The following is a 22,908-nucleotide window of genomic DNA, read 5'->3' as shown; positions in this document are numbered from 1 at the left end:
GGAACAGAGGGAGAGAAGAAAGAAAAAGTCAGTCTTGGAAGAATGTAAAATATCTGAGTAGGAGAGGGATGTAATAGAAGTTTTAAGGAAGAATACTCTGGTAATGTAGAGTACTTAGGAATGAATGGGAGGAAATGAAAGCAAAGAGACCATATAGGATATTTTTCTAGTCTCTACATTATTATTGTATTACACAATCTCATTGTACTTTTAAAGTTATGTTAGAAGCTTCAGTATCAGTGTCCCAGGGTGTTGGAAATTTTTCTTCCTTCTAGGAGTTTCTTGAAGGCCCCTTTCATGTCTTGATTCCTCAGACTATAGATGAAGGGATTCAGCATTGGTGTTACCACAGTATACATAATTGACATGATTGTTTCCTTTAATGTGGAATTATTGGCTGAAGGGCACAAGTAGAGTCCAATAATTGTCCCATAGAAGAGAGAGACCACTGAGAGGTGGGAGCCACAGGTAGAAAAAGCCTTGCGGATGCCCCTCACAGAGGGCACCCTGAGGATAGAAGAGAGGATACGAGCATAGGATGTGACAATTAGCAGGAATGGTAAAACAATAACCAGCCCACCCATGATGAATATTACTAGCTCATTGATGTGGATATCTGAACAAGCTAGTTTCAGAAGGGCAGACATGTCACAGAAGAAGTTGGGGATAATGTTGTTATCACAGAAAGCTACTTGAGACATGAGCAGGGTATGCAGCAATGCATGAAAGGTAGTTAGGACCCAGGAGAGCACCACAAGAGAGCTGCATAGCTTGGGGCTCATCATGACTGTGTAGTGCAATGGGTAACAGATGGCCACGTAGCGATCATAAGCCATGGCCACCAAAAGAAAGCTCTCCAGATCTCCAAAGAAAAGGAAGAAGTACATCTGGGTCAGGCATCCAGGATAGGGGATGACTGGTTTCATGCTCCACATATTTATCAACAGTTTGGGGATGGTCACAGAAGAGAAGCACATATCAGAGAAGGACAGGTTTCTGAGGAACAGGTACATGGGTGTGTGTAGGTGGGAATCCAGAGAAATCAAGAGGATGATGAGCATGTTTCCGAGGACTGTAGTTAGGTACATGGCCAGGAAGGAGGAATAAACAATGGCCTTTAGCTCTGGTTGGATAGGCAGGCCCAGGAGAATGAATTCAGAAATAACGGTTTGGTTCCTATTTTCATCATGAACTTGCTTCATCTAAAAAAAAAACACAAAAAAAATGCCAATTATTTTTTTGAAAAGAAATTTTAGTAAAAATAGTTTGTTCATGAGACAGAGTTTGTAGAATTTCAGAGCTGGAAGAAACCTGAGAGATCACCAAGTCTGACTTCTAATTTTTATAAGTGAAGAAATTAATATCTAGAGAAATGATTGAGATGGGATTAAAATCTAGATGTCTAGTTTATTGGTCATCCCAATCTAAGCCTCTTTTGCAACTCATACCATTTATGGTCAGTTCTAAGAGGTTAAAAAGTTATTCTTCTTTTGAACCAAACTATATTTCTTTATAATTTTCAATCATTGGATCTGATTTTATACTATGGGTTAAATCAGAAGTTAAATACCTCAATACAGTACAGTCTTTAAAACATTTAATAAGAGAAATGATCTTTTCCTACCTAAATGATGCATCTGCTTTCTTGATTAAGCATATATGGTGTGTTCAAATGAGTCACCTTCTATTATACCACTATATGGTATAGTAAAAGGAACAGTGAATGTGGAGTCACTGGTTCTAGTTTCAAATTCTTTTAAAACAGTTTTCAAGTGAAGAACATCTTTTGAGATATTGTGAAGGGAATTCATGAACACATGAATTTTACTAGATGTTCTCTGAGTTGCCTTAGAAGTCTGAAATTTTGTGATTTTGAGATATTGCATATTTAAAATTTTGTTTATCACATTTGCCTGTGTCCTCTAGACATTATGTAGCTTGTAATTGTCTTTTCCTTAAATCCAATGTCCAGATAGAGAATTGTGGGACTAGCATAATACTGGAAACTATACTTAAATCAATGATAGCTCCAGATTACATTTATTTTTGTTTATGTTACCTTGAAATATATTCACATAAATCAATGCTTGCAGTAACAGTATCCTAAGTTTTTCAGCACATGATGTGCTTTCTACCTCTTTTTTCCCTCTGTGTATATCTGTATATCTATGTATCTATGTATATCTATGTAATCTGTGCAATTGATATTTTGAACCAATATTATGCTTAAGTCACTCTTACAGTTTACTGAGACATTTTAGATTAAAAAAAATGCTGTCTATATCTTCTTTCCCATTACTGCTAAAATTGTTGAATAGAACGAGGCCAAAGAAAGGACCTCAGGGGACTGCCCTATAAGTTGTCCTCTAAGTTGATATTGGTTCATTAATGAACACTCTTAGAGCACAGTGAGATGATGATTTCAGAACCTAAATAACTATATTATTTACTCCAATGGTTCAAGCTCCAATAGACTTGAAACCCTGTGAGATGCATATTGAGTTTGAAAACTACAATAGCTTGTTTTATTGTATTTCTAATTATTTTGTTAAATGTTTCTCAATTACATTTTAATGTGGGTTGGGTTACATGTCCCTACAACATCTGATCTAATCCATATTTTGAGAGACTGTCAGATGATCTGTTGAAATCTGAGCAAACCATGCTTAATTTCCATTTTTTTTAATCTTTTGTGAAATCTATTACAAATAAAGAAGGATTCATCTGGTGTTGTGATTTGCTTTTGATGAACCCATCTAGTCTTATAGTAAATGTGGATCCTCTTACTGTGTGTTGAGGAATTGTCTCTGTATTAAAGCTCCCTCCCTAACCTTGGAGTTGACCTAAGTTGAAACTCATTGGTCTCCGATTTGAAGAATACATTTTTTTTCTGTAGTGATGATTAGGTCACTTAGTCATCTCTAGTTCTGCAACAAATCTCTCATTCACTGTGAACCTTTGAAGTAGTTAAGAAATCTCATTGATAACTCTCCTATGAAGTTGTTCATAGTTATTCCTAGTGACTTGAACTTATCTAGGGCAATTAGCTTTTTATCTTTAAACATCCAGAAATTTGTAGTGAACATGCAGTTTGCTAATACAACTCATACATACCATTTATGGTCAGTTCTAAGATATCTGTTCTCAAATAGTTTGGCTCAGATAGCTATGTGGTAAAGTGAAAAGAGTGCTGGGGATGCAGTCAAGAAGACTTGAGTTTACTTGTAGTCTCAGATACTTACTAGCTGTGAGACCTTTGTTTCCCAAATCAAATTACTTACCCTTTGTTTGTCCAGGTTCCTCCTCTATAACAGGGGCACAATCATAGCATCTATTTTCTATTGGTATTGCAAGAATCCAATGAGATAATATAGACATTAGATATATTTATGAAGCATCTTCTATGTGCATTCAATCTATTAAGCCTAAAGACCAAAGTTCATTGCCTGAAGGACATTGCATTCCACATTTATTTGAGTCAGTATAATGGAACAAAATTTGAGCATGAGAATGTGTCTATATCTGGTGGCATTAGGCAACTATTTTTAGTGAAATTGGTGCTTGAATAGAATTTTTAAGAGTAATAAGGATTCGGTCACAGGAAGATGTGGAGAGAGTGAATTTAAAGCATAAGGAATGACTTGAGAGAATGTATGGAGGTGGGAGAGAGGATGTTGACTTTGAGAAATAGTTTGTAGGTCAGTTTATCTGGATACTGAATATGTGAAGGCAAGTCATGTGAAGTTAATCTCAGAAAATAGTTTGGAACAAATGGTGGGAGGCCTTGAACATCAGAGTAAAAGTTTCCATTTTTATCTCAGAGGACAGTTGGAACCATATGAGGTGTGTGTGTGTGTGTGTGTGTGTGTGTGTGTGTAAACTGGTGTCTTTGCAAAGAAAAGAATAGATTTCAGATAGATCAGGAATAATAGCATGTTAGAGTCAGGAATCCAGACAGTGAAATTCTCAGCTTCTTCTCAACTTACCTGGATAGCCTGAATGAGGTATTAGGATCTTGATCCTTGTTTCTGCTTTCTCCTCTGTTCTCCATGGATTTTTTGCCTGGGTCTTTCCCTTTCTTCAGTGTCCTTGACCCTGGAGACCTTAGGTCCCTGAGAAATTCATTAGTGACAAATGTGAAGATTTTCTTGCGTTCAAGTTCCCTTCCTCTGTCCCCCTGCAAGTTGATCTCTCTGGGCCAGACTTCATAAATACTTGTAGAAGTTTTCATACTCTTAAACTTTCCTTGGAACTTAGAAAGTATTTTTTATTTTAATTATCTTCTTATTTGTAGTGTAGTAGTACTTTTTATCAGAACCACCCACTATATTTCTGGTTCATATCCTCACAGGGACAATTATTCACTTGTTTTCACCTTTGTGAATCATCTTTCTTTGCTCAGGTTATGAACTCTACTCCTCCATGCATTGAGAAGACAAGAGCGTCCTTGCCCCCCAAACCCTAACAAACCATCACAAACATGTATAGTTACAAAATAAATGTTCACATTAGCCATGTTACAAAAATAAAAGCAAAGAAAGAAATTGAGGCAAGATTTAGACTTAAGTTTTCCTGGCTCCAAGTCCAGAACTTCATTTATTGTATCATCTGACTGTCCAAGATGATACCTCAAAGTGGTTGTTATGTGAATTTTGCTATTATATAGTGTTTATATATATTATTATTATTATTATTATATAAGATATTATTATTGATTTAGAGCATTTTTTGTTCCTCTCTTTGTAGAGAGCCACAGATAATATGGAACCCTGGGCAAGGTATAAGACCCTTTAGTCTGGTAAAATGAACTCTGCTGACAGGTCTGCTTTGGCTCTCCATTCCTCCAGGGGTGTCTTGGCTTTCCTGAGAAGTTAAGGGGCATGACAACCTGTGTTGTAATTAAAGCAGAGTTATATTAAAATAGCAAGGAAGCATCTGCACACAATAGCAAGTTGTTTTTGTGGTTCTGCATGTGCAGTATCCTATAGTTCATGCATGTGCAGAGAGCTATAATTAGGCAAGTGTATTAGGGTATATAAGGCTAAGGAAAATTTCAATAAATGGACTTCTGTTTGACCCTTTGTGAGTTCTGCCCCTTCACTCCTCATCCATGATCCGGATTCAGACTGGTACCGAAATCCTCTAGTGAGCAAGTTCAGACATCTATTGATAGCTTTGATTTCTTCCTCTGCAGACTGTATATTCATATTATTAAAATCTATCAATTGGAGCATGGATTTTATTCTTGTAAATTTGCCTTTGTTCCATACTTATTCTAATAATAAAACTTTTATTGAGAAATTAGCTTTAATGATTTTTCAGTCTCTCTCTCTCTCTTCTTTCTCTTCCCTTTTGTATTTCTCTCTGTGTCTCTGTCTCTCTCTGTGTGTCTCTGTCTCTGTCTGTCTGTCTGTCTCTGCCTGTCTCAACTTAATTTTTCTTGATGATTTTTTCATTAGGATGGGAGATATATGTTTCCTTTCACAACTTCACTTTATGGAAATGTTTTGCATAACTTCACATGTGATTTCTTAATTGTGGGTGGGGATGAGAGACAGAATCTAGAACTCAAAAATTTTAAAAGCAAATGTAAAAAAAAATCTTTGAATGTAACTGGGTGAAAATATTAAATAAATAAGTCAAAAGTGAAGCCAAAAAAATCATTTGGGGAATTACTAAGCAAGTTGCAGAATATTACTGTAATGGAATACTAATGTGCAATAAGAAATGGTGAATAGATGGAATTCAGGTTAAAAAAACTGGAAAGACTTGTACAAAGTGATGCAAAATGAAAGGAATAAGACCAGGTAAACACTGTATGCAGTATTAGCAACATTTCATGACGATCAGATATGAATGACTTAAGTTCTTCTTAGCAACACAGTGATCCAAGACAAGTACAAGACTCACAAAAAAAACGATGGATTCTAAATGCAGAGTGAAACTTATTTCCATGCACTTATTCTGTTCTTTCTTTACCTTTTGATTTATTTCTTCTATCAAAACTATGCCTATGATAGAACATGTATAACATAAATTGCCTACCATTTTTGGAATGGGGAGAGAAAAGAAAGGGAGAGAAAAATTTGGAATTCATCTTTTAAAAATTAATTCTAAAAATTGTCGATGTAATTGGGAAAAATAAAATACTCTAAAATTAAACTGCTTTAATTAAGAATTCTTTTCACTTTTCCTCAAACCATGATAATATTCTCCTATCCAGATGGAATTATGCTTGCATCATAAGAGTATTCTTAAGAGTGTTCATCATAAATTGCTAAATTGGAAAATTTAGTGATTTAGGAGTTGAGAGGAAATATTCAATCACATCAGTGAAGGATGGTTGAGAAGACATAAGGGAGCTATACCTTATACAAAATCTAATATTTAGTATATAACTAACATGTCCAAAATATATCCATAAAGGGGAATTTATGTTGGGTATTAAAATTCAAAGAATGTTGAGAAAAGGAGAGAGCACTCCATCTGGAAAAATGGGTAGCAGCAGAGATAGCAATAGGGACTGTGATGAGACAAATCTGGTTGTAATACCCAGAATAAGTAGAAGTATGAGGGGAAGGAAGAGAGGAAGAATAAGTCTTGGGAGACTGAATAGTATTTGAGTAGGAGAGGGATAGAATAGAATAAGATTTAAGGAAGAATATTCTGATAGTGTAGAATAGATGGGATGAAATGTAAGCAAGGAGATGATATATGATATGTTTCCAGTGTCTTCATTATTATTTTTCCATGCATTCCCTTTGTAATTGTAAAGTATTATGTTAGAAAGTTCAGTATTATAGTCCCAGGGTGTTGGGGATTTTTCTTCCTTCTAGGAATTTCTTGAAGGCCCCTTTTATGTCTTGATTCCTCAGACTATAGATGAAGGGGTTCAGCATTGGTGTTACCACAGTGTACATGATTGACATGACTGTCTCCTTTAATGTGGAGTTATTGGCTGAAGGGCACAAGTAGAGTCCAATGATCATCCCATAGAAGAGAGAGACCACTGAGAGGTGGGAACCACAGGTAGAGAAGGCTTTGCGGATGCCCCTCACAGAGGGTACTCTGAGGATAGAAGAGAGGATACGAGCATAGGATATGACAATTAGCAGGAATGGTATAACAATAATCAGTCCTACTGCCATGAATAGTACTAGCTCATTGATGTGGATATCTGAACAAGCCAGTTTTAGCAGGGCAGACGTATCACAGAAGAAGTGGGGGATAATGTTGTTATCACAGAAAGATACTCGAGACATGAGCAGAGTTTGCAACATTGCATGAAAAGTAGTTAGGACCCAGGAGAGCACCACAAGAGAGCTGCATAGCTTGGGGCTCATCATTACTGTGTAGTGCAGTGGGTAGCAGATGGCCACATAACGGTCATAGGCCATGGCAACTAGCAGGAAGCTCTCCAGGTCTCCAAAAAAAAGGAAGAAGTACATCTGGGTCAGGCAGCCAGGATAGGGAATAGTTGGTTTCTTGCTCTCCATATTTATTAACAGTTTGGGGATGGTCACAGAAGAGAAGCACATGTCAGAGAAGGATAGGTTGCTGAGGAACAGATACATGGGTGTGTGTAAGTGGGAATCCAGAGAGATCAAGAGGATGATGAGCATGTTCCCGAGGATTGTAGTTAGGTACATGGCCAGAAAGAGGGCATAAAAAAGGGCCTTTAGGTCTGGTTGGATAGGCAGGCCCAGGAGAATGAATTCAGAGATAATGGTTAGGTTCCTATTTTCATCATGAACTGGCTTCATCTGAGAGAAAACAAAAATACCAATCATTTCTTTGAAAAGAAATTTTAGTAAACATACCGTGTTCATGAAGCAAACTTTGTAGAGATTCAGATCTGGAAGAAACCTGAAATATCACCAAATATGACTTCTAATTCTTATAAGTGAGGAAATTTATATTTGGAGAAGTGATCTGACCTATGTCCTGCTATTTGAGATGGACCTAAGACCTAGATATCCTCTTTATTGGTCATCCTAATTCAAATCTCTTTCTAGTCACTTGTTCTTTTGTAAAGTTTATGTCACTGATTAGTAGCTGATAAAAATGAAATAGCCTGACTTGATAACCAGTGGGCACTTGCCACAGTAAATATAAAAATCAAGTGGTTGGATTCCTGTCAAAAATTATTTAGCAGGAATTTCTATAATTGGGCAACAAGATGACTTCTAATTTTAAAGTGAACTAAATGAACCTGAGATTTGATGGTTCTACAAATTGCGGCTACTAATCTTTACAGTTGCCATAGTCTTTATTAACCGCATAGACTTAATTTCCAAGTCATTCTTTGTCAAAGTGTTCAACAACAGAGGATAAAAGCCAGATTTGCTTTCCTATTAGCCAAGTTCTTTCATGATTTAAGAATATAACACATTTACACATTAGGAGAAGGAAGGAACAGCTGTGGCCAGTAGCCTTCAAGAATACAGCAGTATCTTTTCCCTCATTACCTTTATTCAATTGCATAAAGAGGGGAAAAGTTTTCAGCAACTATTTTCAGCCAAAAGTGTTACTAAGCCAGCCTCTCATTGTTATGTGAAGGAATGGACAGATGACTTTGTTTTCTTTGATGTCTGATCAAGCTCAAAAAGTTCCATAGAACTTGCTTCAGCTACCCTCATGACTATTGTAATAAATTGTTCTATTCTGCCCATCCCACCATGGGAAATATCCATAGGCTTGAATAAAGATATTCTCCTAATTCAGTGAGTGGTTTGAGACCTCTAAGTTGCCCTTGACTTTATCCTATTTGCCCAATGGTTTACTGTAGTTCAGTTGTATGCAGACTAAAACTTTTTGAAACCATAATTAAGAGTTAGGTGGATCAGGGAGATACCAAAGGTGAAAGCAGTTCTGAAAAGTGATTGGCAGCTCTTACACCAGAGATAATAGTCTTCCTGATTCCCTATACCCTATATACTTCATCTGGAGCCATCACCAGTTGTGTTGACTCTGCTTTGCCACTGCAATGGGATGACTCTGGAAGAGAGAGTAGGGTCAGTAACTTATTACAACTCTGCTTCAGTACAATCCAAATTGATGCATGAATCAAAAAAAGATTACCTAAATCATTTTACTTTTTTTTTTTAACCATTCTCAAAGTGCTATGGTAATAGGCAAGGATGAAATAGCAGTAATGAGTAGACTGGTAGGTATAGTCACCTTTCTGCATACAGGTAGGCTAAGCCATATGATTATCTTGCCATTGGAAGCAGCAGTAGGATTTAGCAACCCTTATGGTATCTGAGCAGACTTTTAGTTACCACAATGCTTACTTCCTGGTGTGAAGAAAGGGCTAAAAAAGATTTCCTAAAAATTTTCTACTTATCTAGCCCTGGATTGGTTTACCAAGCCAGATTGGGATCTTATTCTGTGATCAAAACATACAAAAAATGTACAAAAATCTTCACAAAATGATGCCACTCTCTATCAGTACATAAGAGGTGCACCCAAATATATGTAATAATGCATATTTATTACATATGTATTATGTAGATCTCCAAGTTGAACAGCTCTTATTGCAAGTGAATTCAGCAGGTATCACATCCAAATAGCAGCCCTGAGTGAGACAAGACTAGAAATTTTAAATGCTGTGGATAAATTTTCTTACCTTGATGGTGTATCTTCCAGTGATAAACACATAGATGTTGATGTGTTTATCACTAGAAGATACACTATCAAGGTAAGAGAATTTATCACCTAGATGTTGAGGGTGATATATGCTAGCTCTGGCTAGCCCAGTGATAATCTCAGCTCCAAAGGAAAGTGTGGGAGAGAGAGGTATTAGACTAATTATTGAAAAGAAGTGCTATAGGGCTATTGTGCAGGTCTCACTTTCATATGGCCATGAAATCTGGAATATACTAATGTCATGTCAGGAAACTGAATGGCTTCTGTTTGAACAGTCTTTGGAAGATTTTCAAGATTACCTGGCCTGCAGGGTAAGGTAGCCAAAGCTGACTTCCTTTCTGGAACTGAATTGCCAAGCATTCAAACTCTACTGCAGACTGTGTAATTCTGATGGGATTGCCATATAGTTTGGATGGCAAATATATGCTTGCCTAAAAAACTCTTTTATAGAGAAATAAAACAAGATAAACACTCCTGGAGTGGTCAGAAGAAGCAATACAAAATCCCTGTCTAGGCCTCTCTGAAGAACTTTGGATTTGAGTATGCAGAATGGGAGATGCTGGCACAGAACTGTCCATGATGAGGTGCCTTCACGTAAAAGTTGATGTGGTCTATGAGAAAAGCAGAATTGGCCTAAATTAAAAGAAATTCCAGCTGTCCAAATTTAGAAAATCCAGCCCCTAATGTTCTCATGGAGTATTTGTACCCAAGCTGTGGTAGAGACTTTTGAGTTTGCATTGGCCTGATCAATATGATTAGAGATAATGCAATTTCCTGAAAAATAATCATGTAATTTTGATCCCCTTTAAGAATGAAGGACAACAACCAACCAGCTAACCAAGAGAAGTTCACATTTTTAAGTAAGAAAGCATAAAAGTAAAAGATTTGTTTAATTCTTCCAAGATGCTTTGTCCATCTGTGGTCAAAATATGATCAGTGAATCAGAATTTCAAAAGGGGAATCTACCTAAGTGTTCATCTAGTTCAACCCATATATCTGTGTAGGCCAGTCTTTTCTAACATATTTGACAAAAAGTTGTCCAACCATGGTTAAAAAATTCCATAGATTGCTATAATTCAAGGAAGGGTGTTTCATCGTTTGTTCAATAAGGGTACCACAGTTAGTGGTGCTTTCCCATCTAAAGTTATTTTTGTTTACTTAGTATATAAATTGTAGATGCCTATATGGTCACATGTCTCCTCCATTAGAAAGTAAACTCTTTGAGAGCAGGTATTTTTTTTTGTTTATACATCTAGTTTTTTATGTATTGCTTGGAGCTTAGTAAATGCTTGATAATGCTTATCCACTGATTTATGACAAATTCTTAATCCTTACTGGGACTTAAGAAGATTACTTTATGAAATTGTTCAAAGAATTGCTTAATGAAAGTTCAAGAAAATTAAGTGTTTTAGAAATTCAGAAGATGAATGAATCATATTAGGCTGGGATGATTGGGAAGATTTAAGGTCTTAAGTAGTTGACTAATAGGCCAGAATGGTCACTTAGTAGATAGTACCAGGTCTGGGGTGAGGAAGACCCATCAAAACTGCCCTCAGACAATTATTAGTTGTGTGTATCAGGGCAAGTCACTTAACACCATTTGTTAGTTTCCTCCTCTAAAAAATGAGTTGGAGGAGGAAATAGTAAAGTACTCCAGAATTTTGTCAAGAAAACCCCAAATGGGCTCAGGAAGAGTAAGTGAAATAACCAAACAACAATAAAATGCATTTAATAACAATATTTTTTTAATTACTCACAAAAAGAATCAATAAAGTGGAATGTGAATAGGACTTGGGAAATGTCAGGATTTCCAGGCTGAGACCATCCCTCTCTTTTTGCTATTTTCCCAACCTAGGTTCTAACAAGCAAATTGTGCTCTGAGCTTTGCATAACAGCAATCTTTATGTTCCCCTTCTTGATGAACTTTTATGTAAGAGAATCTCAGAATTGTTATATGGCAGCCTCAGGTATTCCTTGAGCTTGGACCAAACACCTGCAGTAAGCATGTTCTGGGCATAAAGCTGTGTCATGAGCTAAACTTGTCTCATTATTACTGTTACCCCTCATTGTCACCATTCCAGGTTATTGCATAGCCTCTGCTATAGGTGTCAAGGTTTGTCCTCAGCAACGTGAAGTCTCTTCCCAGACATGTGTGTCCAATTCCCCTCCTCTAGAGATATAAAGAAAGCTTTCCTCTTCATATGGCTAGCTCTTTGCTTTTTTTGTTACATTTTTATTGTATTTTTTAGAGTTAATTGTGATTTCAGTGATCTCCTTTATATATTTTTGGACTTAACTGTGGTTGTGATAATTTGTGGGAGCTCTGGTATTTTCAGAGTTAATAGTAGTTGCATGACTTCTGTGGCTCTGATTATGTTTTCAGAGAGGAGATTTGTCTTTTTAATTCAATATTTGTTCATTTTATGATCTTGGGATAGTGATATATGCTGAAGGTATCTCAAACTGGCTGATGAGAGCTGCTTATTGAATTTTCAGTGTGAGGATTTACACCACAGAAATTGGTAGTGGCAACAAATCAAGATTTGATTTGTTGTTTTGTCAATTGTTTATACATAAAGTGATTGAAATGATATTAATAAGGCAGATTACACTTAAAACTGTGATATGTGGATATTTTTTCCTCAGTGATTGATTTGGTAAATATTTAGTACCCTACACTTAATCTTGGGTAAATTTCTTGCCTGACTATTTATTTCCTCCCTTGTAAAGTAGGACTAGATCTCCTCATATTTTTTCCAGATTTGATATTTTATAGAACTAGGAATCTGACATGATTTCCTTGGTCTTGAAGGCTCTGAGGTTAGTAAACACCCTCTACTAACACAAGGTGGCCCCTTTTCCAAAACAATTTTAGAATTCTGAGAGATGGTGACTCATCTAGGATTACACAAATGTATTAGGGGTGAGATTTATACTCATGTTTTCATGGTTTTAAAGTTAGCCACCCATTCAATAGACACAATGCTTCTCTGACATTTATGGTTTTATGAAATCATTAAATAAATATAGTTCTTAAAATATGTAGGTTTTTAAAAAAGAAGTTGGTTTTTCCTTCCATCTTCCATTTCTTCCATTACAGTTTCAGCAGAAAAAAGGGAACAAAAATTGTCATCTTAATTTAAATTTCTTCTTTTTAGCCTTTCCATCTGACAAAACCAGTAGATACTAATTTATATGCTCTGTTAGGGCAGGTACATAACTTATCCTAGAATAAGAGGGTCAAATTCAACTGGAAAGGGGGGGGCTAATTTACATAGGTTTCCCATAGTCTATATTTTGATTTACCTTTAAATGTAAAGTTCACTCTGTTTTATGGTATTTTTATTTATTTTGTTAAATATCTCCCAATTACATTTTAACCTGATTTGGTCTATACTTCGGAGTGATATAAATGCTTAACACCTCTCTCCTAGTGAACCTTGTTATCATGTTAGTGATACTGCTGAATTCCTATTTATACACACTAGTATCTATTTTTTATTAACTTGTTATCTGCAAACACCCACAATTTTCACTCCTTCGCTCTGATTTTATATGATGGGTCAATTTGCAAGTTACATATCACAACACAATAAACAGTCTTTAAAACATTTGATAAGAGAAGTGATCTCCTCCTACCTAAATGATGTATCTGTTTTCTTGAATAAGTATATCTAGTGCCTTCAAATAAACCATCTAGACTATATGTTATAGTGGAAGAGCCATGAATGTGAAGTCTATGGTTCTTTTAAAAAAATTTTAACTGAAGAACAACTTTTGGGGATATTATGAAGGGAATTTATGAACAATTAGGAATTCCACTAGAAGTGCTATGATGATGTACCTTACAAGTCTGAAATTTTATGATTTTGTGATATTGCACGTTTAAAATTTTGCTCACTATCTTTGTCTGCCTTCTATGGACATTATGCATATTGCCCTTATCCTTTCCTATAACACAATGTTGAGATATAACCAAAATATTGTAAATGTTGTCTGACCAGGTAGAGAATTGTAGGTCTAGTATGTTCATTACTCTGGACACTATACTTACATTAGTCGTAGGTCAAGATTATGTTTATTTTTGTGTATGCTACTTTACAACGTATTCATATGAATACATATTTGCAGAAATATGGTGTCTTAAGTTCTTTAGCACATGATGTGCTATTTCTCTTTTCACTAATGTATATTTTTAATCTGTAGAATTGGTCTTTTGAATGAATATATAAGGCATTTATCCCTATTAAACTTTAACTTATTGTTTGAAGTCTCTCTTATAGTTTATTGAAACATTTCAGATTAAAAAAATGTTGTTTATGTTTTCATTCACATTATGTTAAAAATATTGAATAGAAATGACCCAGAGCACTAACCTAGAAATTGTCCTTTATGCTGATATTAGTTCATCAATGGGCACTCTTTAATTCTAATGATGATATTAGAACCTATGTAACTATATTATTTACTGCAATAAATCAAACTCAAATGGAATTGAAACCTCATGGGCTACATATTGACTTAGCAAACTACAATTGTCTGTTTTATTATATTTCTAATTACTTTGTTAAACATTTCTCAATTACATTTTAATGTTGTTTGAGTTACATGCCCCTGAAACGAATTTGACATCTCTGATCTAATCCATATTTTGAGAGGCTGTGCCAGATGACCTGATGAAATCTGAGCATACTATGCTTGCATTTTTTCCCTTCTTCTAATCTTTTAGGAAATCGATCACAAATAAAGTAGGATTAATTTGGTATTATGATTTGCTCTTAATGAATTTATGTAATCTTACTGTGCTTTGGTGAATCATCTCTGTATTAAGGCTCCCCTCTTCACCTTGGAACTAAGTTGAAATTCATTGACCTCTGGTTTGAAAAATGCATTTTTTTTCTGTAATGAAGATTGGGACACTTGGTCATTTCTAGTTCTGCAACAAGTCTCCCATTCACTGTGAACTTCATTGTTAGCTCTCCTATGAAGTTGTTCATATATTCCTGGTGACTTAAACTCATCTAGGGTAGTTAGCTGTTCTCAGATAGTTGTGACTCAGATAGCTATATGGTGTAGTGGAAAGAGTGCTGGGCTGCAGTCAGGAAGACCTGAGTTCAGTTGGAGCTCCAGACACTTACTAGTTGTGTGCCCTTTGTAGACCAAATTACTTAACCTCTGTTTGTCTTAGGTTCCTCATCTATGAAAGGGGCATCTTTATAGCATCTATCTTTTATGGGTATTGCAGAAATACAACGAGATAATAATTGTAAAGTGCTAAGTATGGTGTCTGATACATAATAGACATTAATTATTTGTCATTATATTGTAACTTTCAATTTCCTTAGTGAATTGACTCTTGAGAAATCATTATAGTATCTGGAAATAATTATCACCATTGGTGAGTGGCCTGTAATGAAACATGGCATTTGGCTTAGTTTTCTGCTGTGGACCTATAGATCCTTGCCTGAGATGACTTCTAGCACTGAGGGGTTGTTGCTAGGAATCTAGAGTATGACATTTGTTTTCCCTCTTCTTTACCTCTCCCTAAACTTTGACCTATATATGTCAGTGAAATCAGGCAGAAGTTGAATTGTGAGATATTGGGGTGGTCATGGTGGTGGTAAAAAACAAAGAAAGAAAACAACTTTAGAGAATGAAAACAAGAGGGAAAAGGAAGTCACTAGGTCTATTTTTGGATCAATGGTGCCTCCCTCTCAGAGGAAAATTTCAGTTCATCTTAATTCAATAAATATTTGTGAAGCATCTTCTACATGCATTCAATGCATTAAGCCTAAAGACCAAAGTTTCTTGTCTCAGGGAGATGGCATTCTACCTTTATATAAGTAAGTATAACAGAAAGGAATTTTAGATAGGAGGATGTGGGAATATCTGGTAGCATTTGGAAACTATTAGTGAAACTGGTGTCTTAGTAGAACTAAGTAGAATTTAAAATTAATAAAGATTCTGCCATGTGAAGATGTAGAGAGAATGCATTTGTGGCATAGGGAATGACTTGTGAGAATGCATGGAGGTGGGAGAGAGGATTTTGAATTTGAGGAGTATTTTTACATGGATACTAAATATGAGAATGCAAGTCATGTGAAGTTAATCTGGAAAAATTCTTTGGAACAAATGGTGGAAAGCCTTAAACATCAGAATAAAGAATTTCTGTTTTATCCCAGCGGTTGTATGAAACCATATGAAGTGCATGCCTGTGTATATATAAATTAGTGCCTTTGGAAAGAAAAGAACAGATTTCAGATCAGAAATAATAATGTTAGATCAGGAATCCAGACAGTGAAATTCTTAGCTTCTTCTCAACTTACCTGGATAGCCTGAATGAGATTCTAGGTTATTGATCCTTGTTTCTGCCCTCTCCTCTGTTATCTCCATGATTCTTTGCCTGTGTCTTTCCCTTTCTTCAGTGTCCTTGCCTCTGGAGACCTTAGGTCCCTGAGAAATTCATTAGTGGCTAATGTGAGGATTTTTTTGTGTTCAAGTTCCCTTCCTCTGTCCCCATGCAAACTGATCTCTTTGGACCAGACTTCATAAATGGTTGTAGAAGCTTTTATACTTTTAAACTTCCTTTGGAACTTAGAAAGTATCCTTTTTTTTTTTAATAATCCTCTTATTAGTAGTGTGGTAGTACTTTTTTTTTTATCAGAACCCCTCACTATATTCCTAGTTCATACCCTAACAAAGACAGCTATCTAATTGTTTAATTTTTGTGAATCATCTCTTTTTGCTTAGTTTATGAACTCTACTCCATTCCTTGAGATGGCAATATTCTTGAAACCTTTATCAATTGGGGGATGATTTTTATTCTTGTAAATTTATCTTGGTTCCATACATATTTTAGAAATGAAACTTTTATTGAGAATTTATTTTTAATGACTTTTCAGTCTTCTCTATCTGTCTGTCTCTCTGTCTTTCTCTCTGTCTGTCTCTCTCTCTCTCCCTGCCCCTGTGCCAAAATCTTTAATTTGATATAACAAAAGTATCCATTTTACCTGCTTTGAACTCTGATTCTTATAGGGTCATAAACTCTTTCCCTATTTACAGATCTGATAAATAATTTCTCTTATTCTCTATTAATGTACTTATGATATCACCCTTTATGTATCCATGTACTCATTTTGGCATTATTTTATTATACAGTATGAGATATTGGTCAATGCCAATTTTTAGCCAGACTGTTTTCCACTTTCCCCAAAAAAGTTTTTTTTCAATTTTTATCCCAACCTCTGTGAAATTATTTGGGCTCAGGTCATGGAAGAGCTCAAAAGGGATTTTGAAAATCAAGTGAAAGAGATTGAGGAAAATTTAGGAAAAGAATACTGAATGGTGCAAACGGAAATAGAAAAAGTTACTGAAGAGAAGAATGCCTTTAAAAGCAAAATTGGCCAGTTGGGAAAGGAGTACAAAAATCTCATTGAGGAAAATAATTATTTAAAAATTAAGCAAATGGAAGTGAATGATTTTATGAGAAATTAAGATACAATAAAGTAAAACCAAAAAAAGAAAAAGAAAAATAGAAAAAAGTGAAAAATCTCATTGGAAAAACAAATAATCTGGAAAACAGATCCAGAAGAGATAATTTAAAAATTATTGGTCTACCTTAAATGCATGATCAAAAAAGGAGCCTGGGCATCATCTTTCAAGAAATTATCAAGGACAACTTTCCAGATATTCTTGAACCAGAGGATAAAGTAGAAATTGAGAAAATCCACTGAAAACCTTCTCAAAGAGATTCCAAATGAAAACTCTGAGAAATATTATAGCAAAATTTTGGAATTCCCACGTCAAGAAGAAAATATTGCAGGCATCCAGAAAGACACAATTCAAATATGCTGGAGTCATAGTCAGCATAACACAAGATTTAGTAGCTTGTACATTATAGGACCGGATGGCTTGGAATATGATATTCCCAAGAGCAATGAAACTAGGATTACAAGAATCACCTACCCAGCAAAACTGAGTATAATTCTTCAGACAAAAAGGCTGTCATCTATTGAAATAGAGGGTTTGATAAAAACCAGAGCTGAATGGTAAATTTAATTTTCAAATAAAAGAAGCATAAGGAGGTTATAAGGAAAATAATATAAGGAACTTAATAAGGTTTATCTGTTTACGATCTTACATGGGAGGATGATATTTGTGACTCATTAGACTTTTCTTATTGTTGTGGCAGTTAGGAGTATGTACAGATAGAGGACACAAGTGTAAGTTCAATATGAAGGGATAACATGTTTTAAAAAATAATGAAATTAAGGGGTGAGAGAGAAATATACTGGGAGAAAGTGAAGGGAGAAGTGGAATGGTGAAAATTATCTGCCATAAAACAAAGAGGCAAGAAAAAACTTTTACAGTGGAGGGGAAAAGGGGGAAAAGAGGTTGTGTGAGGGAACTTTGCTTTCATCAAAATTGTCTCAAAGAGGAAATAACATACATAATCAATATAGGTATAGAAATCAAGCTTACCCTCCAGAAAAATTGGAGAATGGGATTTGGGAAGAGAGGAAGTTGATCAAAAGGGCATATTGGGGGAGGGAGGTGTAATATTCTTCTCTAAAATGTAATCTTTTGTTGGGGTTTTCTTGGGGTCTCTGGAGGCAGCCTTAGTTTCAGTTCAGTAATCACCACAGAGTATAGCCAGGGGTTAAATCCTTTATTGTCTCTTTCTAAGTCTTGTCTCCTTTCTTGGGGCCTGGTTAGCTTTCTTATAGTTCAGATCCTTTATTATCTTCTTCCTGGGACTGGGCTGCTTTCTGGAGAGCCTTTCAGTCTGGCCTTGGTTCCAAGAGCTTGAGCTCTCGCCTGCCTTCTCTGGCTTCTGAATCTCCCCAACTGAATCCTGGCTGAGGCTCCAAGAGCTTCTAGTACACTTGCCCTTCTGGACCTGAGAGCTTCTTGCTTATATGCCCCTCACTGTGTATACACCAATCATTATATCACTAGGAAACTATTATTTGTTGTAGGATTAAATCAATGCTAAACTAGATTTAACCATTGTCTTCTCACTTCCCCTTAGTACCTTGTTTCAAGTTCTGGCCCATAACATCTCCTTGTAGGATTAAATCAATCGCACTGAACCATGTTAAATTAGATAACTATGGTCTCTATCAATTCTACTGAATTAGTACCTTGTAAGAATCCTTTGTTTCAAGTTCAGAGTTCTGGCTCATAAAAGGGAAGGGTCAGTATCAAAATGCTTTTGAAGAGGGAAGTGTGAAAGGAGAGAGAGAATAAATGGAGGAGGATAAAGTTTAGAATAGTAATTGTAAAAAGAATTTTGAAGCAAGTTCCTTTGATAAGGCTTCATTTCTCAAAGATGGAGGAAACTGAGTCAAATTTATAAAAAATAAAAGCCATATCCCAATTGATAAATGATCAAAAGATATGATCTGTGCCCAAAGAGGTATAAATTCATGCATATTCTTTAACTTAACACCATTACTAGGCATGAATACCAAAAGAGATTAAAAAAAAAAGAAGGAAAATGACCTACCTATAGAAAATATATTCAAACTAGCTCTCTTCTCAGGGCAAAAATTTGGCAATTGAGGAGCCCCATCAATTGGGGAATGACTCAGCAAACTGTGATATGTGTTTGTGATGGAATATTATTGCTCTATGGGAAATGATAATCAGGATGCTCTCAGAAAACAAAACAAAACAAAAAAAAAACAAACTGGAAAGTCTTCTACAAACCCAAGTAAAATGAAATGTACTCTATACAAAGTAATAGCAATGTTCTGGGATGAGCAGCTGTAAATGACTTTGCTATTCTCAGTAGAACAATCATCTATGACTTCTATGAAGGACTTATGATGAAAAATCCTATCTATACTCAGAAAATGAACTGACTGTGTCTGAATATATAATGAAGCATTCATTCTCTTTCTCTCTCTCTTTTTCTTTGTCTGTCTGTCTGTCTGTCTCAACTTAATTTTTCTTGACAGTTTTTTTCTGTTAGGATGGGAGATCTATCTATTCTTTCACAATGTTTTGCATAACTTCACATGTGGTTTCTTAATTATGGATGGGGATAAGAGAGAGGATCTAGAACTCAAAAATTTTAAAAACAAATGTGAAAAAAATTGCTTTGAATTTAACTGGGTAAAAATATTAAATAAATAAATCAAAAGTAAAGCTAAAAAAATCAATTGGGGATTTGTTGAACAAATTGCATTATATGAATGTAATGGAATCCTATTGTGCAATAAGAAATAATGAACAGATGCAATATAGAAAAAACTGAAAAGATGTACAAAATGATGCAAAGTAAAATGATGGATTCTAAATGCAGAATGAAGCATATTTCCACCCACTTATTCTGTTCTTTTTTTGTTTTTTTTCTTTTGAACAATTTCTTCTTTCAAAACCATTCCTATGATAGCACATATATAATTTGTATCAAATTGCCTTTCATTTTTGGAATAGAAGAGGGAGGGGAGAGAAGGTGGGAGAAAAATTTAGAATTCAAAATCTTTAAAATCAATTCTAAAAATTGTCAATATAATTGGGATAAATATTCTAAATTAAACTGCTTTAGTTAAGAATTCTTTTTACTTTTCCTCAAACCACGATGATATTCTCATATCCAGGTAGAATTATGCTTGCATCATCAAAAAAGAGTACTCTTAGTGTGTACATTAGGAATTGCTAAATTCCTGCTAATGCTAAATTATTTAAAATATGTCAGTAGGGGTAGCTAGGTGGTGTAGTGGATAGAGCATTAGCACTGAAGACAGAGGACTGAGTTCAAAACTGGCCTCCAACCTTTAACACTCCAATTGCCTCAGAAAAAAATTAATATATATATATATATATATATATATATATATATATCTAACATATGAATGAAGGGGATTATAAGTTGGACTTTAAAAGGCAAAGAATGTTGAGGAAAGGAGAGAGTACTCTATTTGGGAAAGGGTGTAATAGGAACTATGATGAGACTAGTTTGGTTGTAAGTATAGGAACAAGGAGAGAGAAGACAGGAAAAGCTAATTTTGGAAGACTGTAAAATGTTTGAGTAGGACGGAGATATAATAGAAAGAGGATTTAAGGAAGAATACCCTAGTAGTATAGAAAATGGGAACGAATGGGAGGAAAATGGAAGCGAGGAGACTATATAGGATATTTTTCTAGTCTCTACATTATTATTATACTATACATTTTCCTTGTAATTATAAAGTATTATGTTAGAAGGTTCAGTATCACAGTCTCAGGGAGTTGGGAATTTTTCTTCCTTCTAGGAGTTTCTTGAAGGCCCCTTTCATGTCTTGATTCCTCAGACTATAGATGAAGGGGTTCAGCATTGGTGTTACCACAGTGTACATGATTGACATGACTGTCTCCTTTAATGTGGAATTGTTGGCTGAAGGGCACAAATAGAGTCCAATGATTGTTCCATAGAAGAGAGATACTACTGAAAGATGGGAACCACAGGTAGAAAAAGCCTTGCGGATGCCCCTCACAGAGGGCACCCTGAGGATAGAAGAGAGGATCTGAGCATAAGATGTGACAATTAGCAAGAATGGTACAACAATAATCAGTCCTGCTGTGATGAATATTACTAGTTCATTAATGTGGATATCTGAACAAGTCAGTTTCAGAAGGGCAGACATGTCACAGAAGAAGTGGGGGATAATGTTGTTATCACAGAAAGATAATTGAGACATGAGCAGGGTATGCAGCAATGCATGAAAGGTAGTTAGGACCCAGGAGAGCACCACAAGAGAATTGCATAACTTGGGGTTCATCATGACTGTGTAGTGCAGTGGGTAGCAAATGGCCACATAACGATCATAAGCCATGGCCACCAACAGAAAGCTCTCTAGATCTCCAAAGAAAAGGAAGAAGTACATTTGGGTCAGGCATCCAGGATAGGGGATGACTGGTTTCATGCTCTGCATATTTATCAACAGTTTGGGGATGGTCACAGAAGAGAAGCACATGTCAGAGAAGGACAGGTTGCTGAGGAACAGATACATGGGTGTGTGTAGGCGGGAATCCAGAGAGATCAAGAGGATGATGAGCATGTTCCCGAGGATTGTAGTTAAATACATGGCCAGGAAGAAGGCATAGAAAAGGGTCTTTAGTTCTGGTTGGATAGGCAGGCCCAGGAGAATGAATTCAGAGATAATGGTTTGGTTCACATTTTCATCATGAACTGGCTTCATCTGAGAGAAAACAAAAATACCAATAATTTCTTTGAAAAGGAATTTTAGTAAAAATAGCTTGTTCATGAGACAGAGTTTGTACAGTTTCAGAGTTGGAAGAAACCTGAGATGTCACCAAATCTGACTTCTAATTTTTACAAGTGAGAAAATTTATATCTGGAGAAGTGATAGGATCTATTTCCTGGTGTTTAAGGTGGGCTTAGCACTTAGGTATCCTGCTTATTGGCCATCCGAATTCAAGTCTCTTTCTAGTCACCTGTTCTTTTGTAAAGTTCTTGTCATTAATTAGTAGCTCATAAAAATGAGCTAGCCTGACTTGCTAATTAGTGGGCAATTGTCACAGAAAGTGTTGAAATCAAGAGTTGGATACCTGTCAGAAATCGTCTAGCAAGAAATCTTATAACTGGGCAACAAGATGTCTTCTAAGTTTACTTTAAAATCTAGGAAGATAGTATGGTTCTATATATTGTAGCTACTTATCTTCACAGTTATCTTCACAATTCTTCTTTAACTACATGGATCTAATTTCTAAGTTATTCTTTGCCAAAATATTCAATATGTCTATGTCCCCCAGAGGATATCAGCCTAATTTGCTTTCCTACAAGTCAAGTTCTTTCATGATTTGGAGATATACCACATTTAGACATTAGAGGAACAGCTTTGTCCAATAGCTTTCAAGAATATAGCAGTCTCTTTTTACTCTTTACCTTCATTCAAGTACTTAATTAGCCAAGGAGGAAAGTTTTCAATCAAAGGTATTACCAAACGAGCCTCTTATTGTTTTGTAAGGGCAGAGCAGATAACCTTGGCTTCTTTGATGTCTAACCAAGCTCAAAGAGCTCCGTAGAACTAGCTTCAGCTGCTTTCATGACCGTTGTAATCATTTGTTCTTTTCTGCCCACTGTGGGAAGTATCCAGAGACATTTAAGACACCCTCCCAACTCAGTGAGTGGTTTTAGATCTCTCAGTTGCTTTCAACCTTGTTTATTATACTTGCCCAATTATTTACTATAGTTCAGCTGCTGTGCAGACTAAATGCTTCTTGGAAACACAGTTAAGAATTAGGTGGATG

The 22,908-nt window shown here is 35.6% G+C and overlaps 3 protein-coding genes across 3 annotated transcripts; all 3 read right to left on the bottom strand.

The window, feature by feature from the left end:
* Nucleotides 1-236: 236 nt before the first annotated feature.
* LOC100919117 (olfactory receptor-like protein DTMT) lies at nucleotides 237-3,108 on the bottom strand. The gene is made up of 2 exons (XM_031949244.1): nucleotides 3,089-3,108; nucleotides 237-1,176 (listed from the first exon to the last, which is right to left on the bottom strand). Exons 1-2 carry the CDS (start codon nucleotides 3,106-3,108, stop codon nucleotides 237-239), a joined length of 960 nt encoding a protein of 319 aa, XP_031805104.1.
* Nucleotides 3,109-6,797: 3,689 nt separating this feature from the next.
* On the bottom strand, nucleotides 6,798-7,763 carry LOC100918853 (olfactory receptor-like protein DTMT). The gene has a single exon (XM_003758371.2). It carries the CDS (start codon nucleotides 7,761-7,763, stop codon nucleotides 6,798-6,800), a length of 966 nt encoding a protein of 321 aa, XP_003758419.2.
* A 13,107-nt stretch (nucleotides 7,764-20,870) lies between these two features.
* On the bottom strand, nucleotides 20,871-21,821 carry LOC100919379 (olfactory receptor 1E5-like). The gene has a single exon (XM_003758373.3). The coding sequence runs from the start codon at nucleotides 21,720-21,722 to the stop codon at nucleotides 20,871-20,873; it is 852 nt and encodes a 283-aa protein (XP_003758421.3). The 5' UTR covers nucleotides 21,723-21,821.
* Nucleotides 21,822-22,908: the final 1,087 nt, after the last annotated feature.

The sequence above is a fragment of the Sarcophilus harrisii genome, chromosome 2, assembly GCF_902635505.1.
Source record: "Sarcophilus harrisii chromosome 2, mSarHar1.11, whole genome shotgun sequence".
NCBI classification, from domain to species: Eukaryota; Metazoa; Chordata; class Mammalia; order Dasyuromorphia; family Dasyuridae; genus Sarcophilus; species Sarcophilus harrisii.
This window is presented reverse-complemented; position numbering and strand designations above follow the sequence as displayed.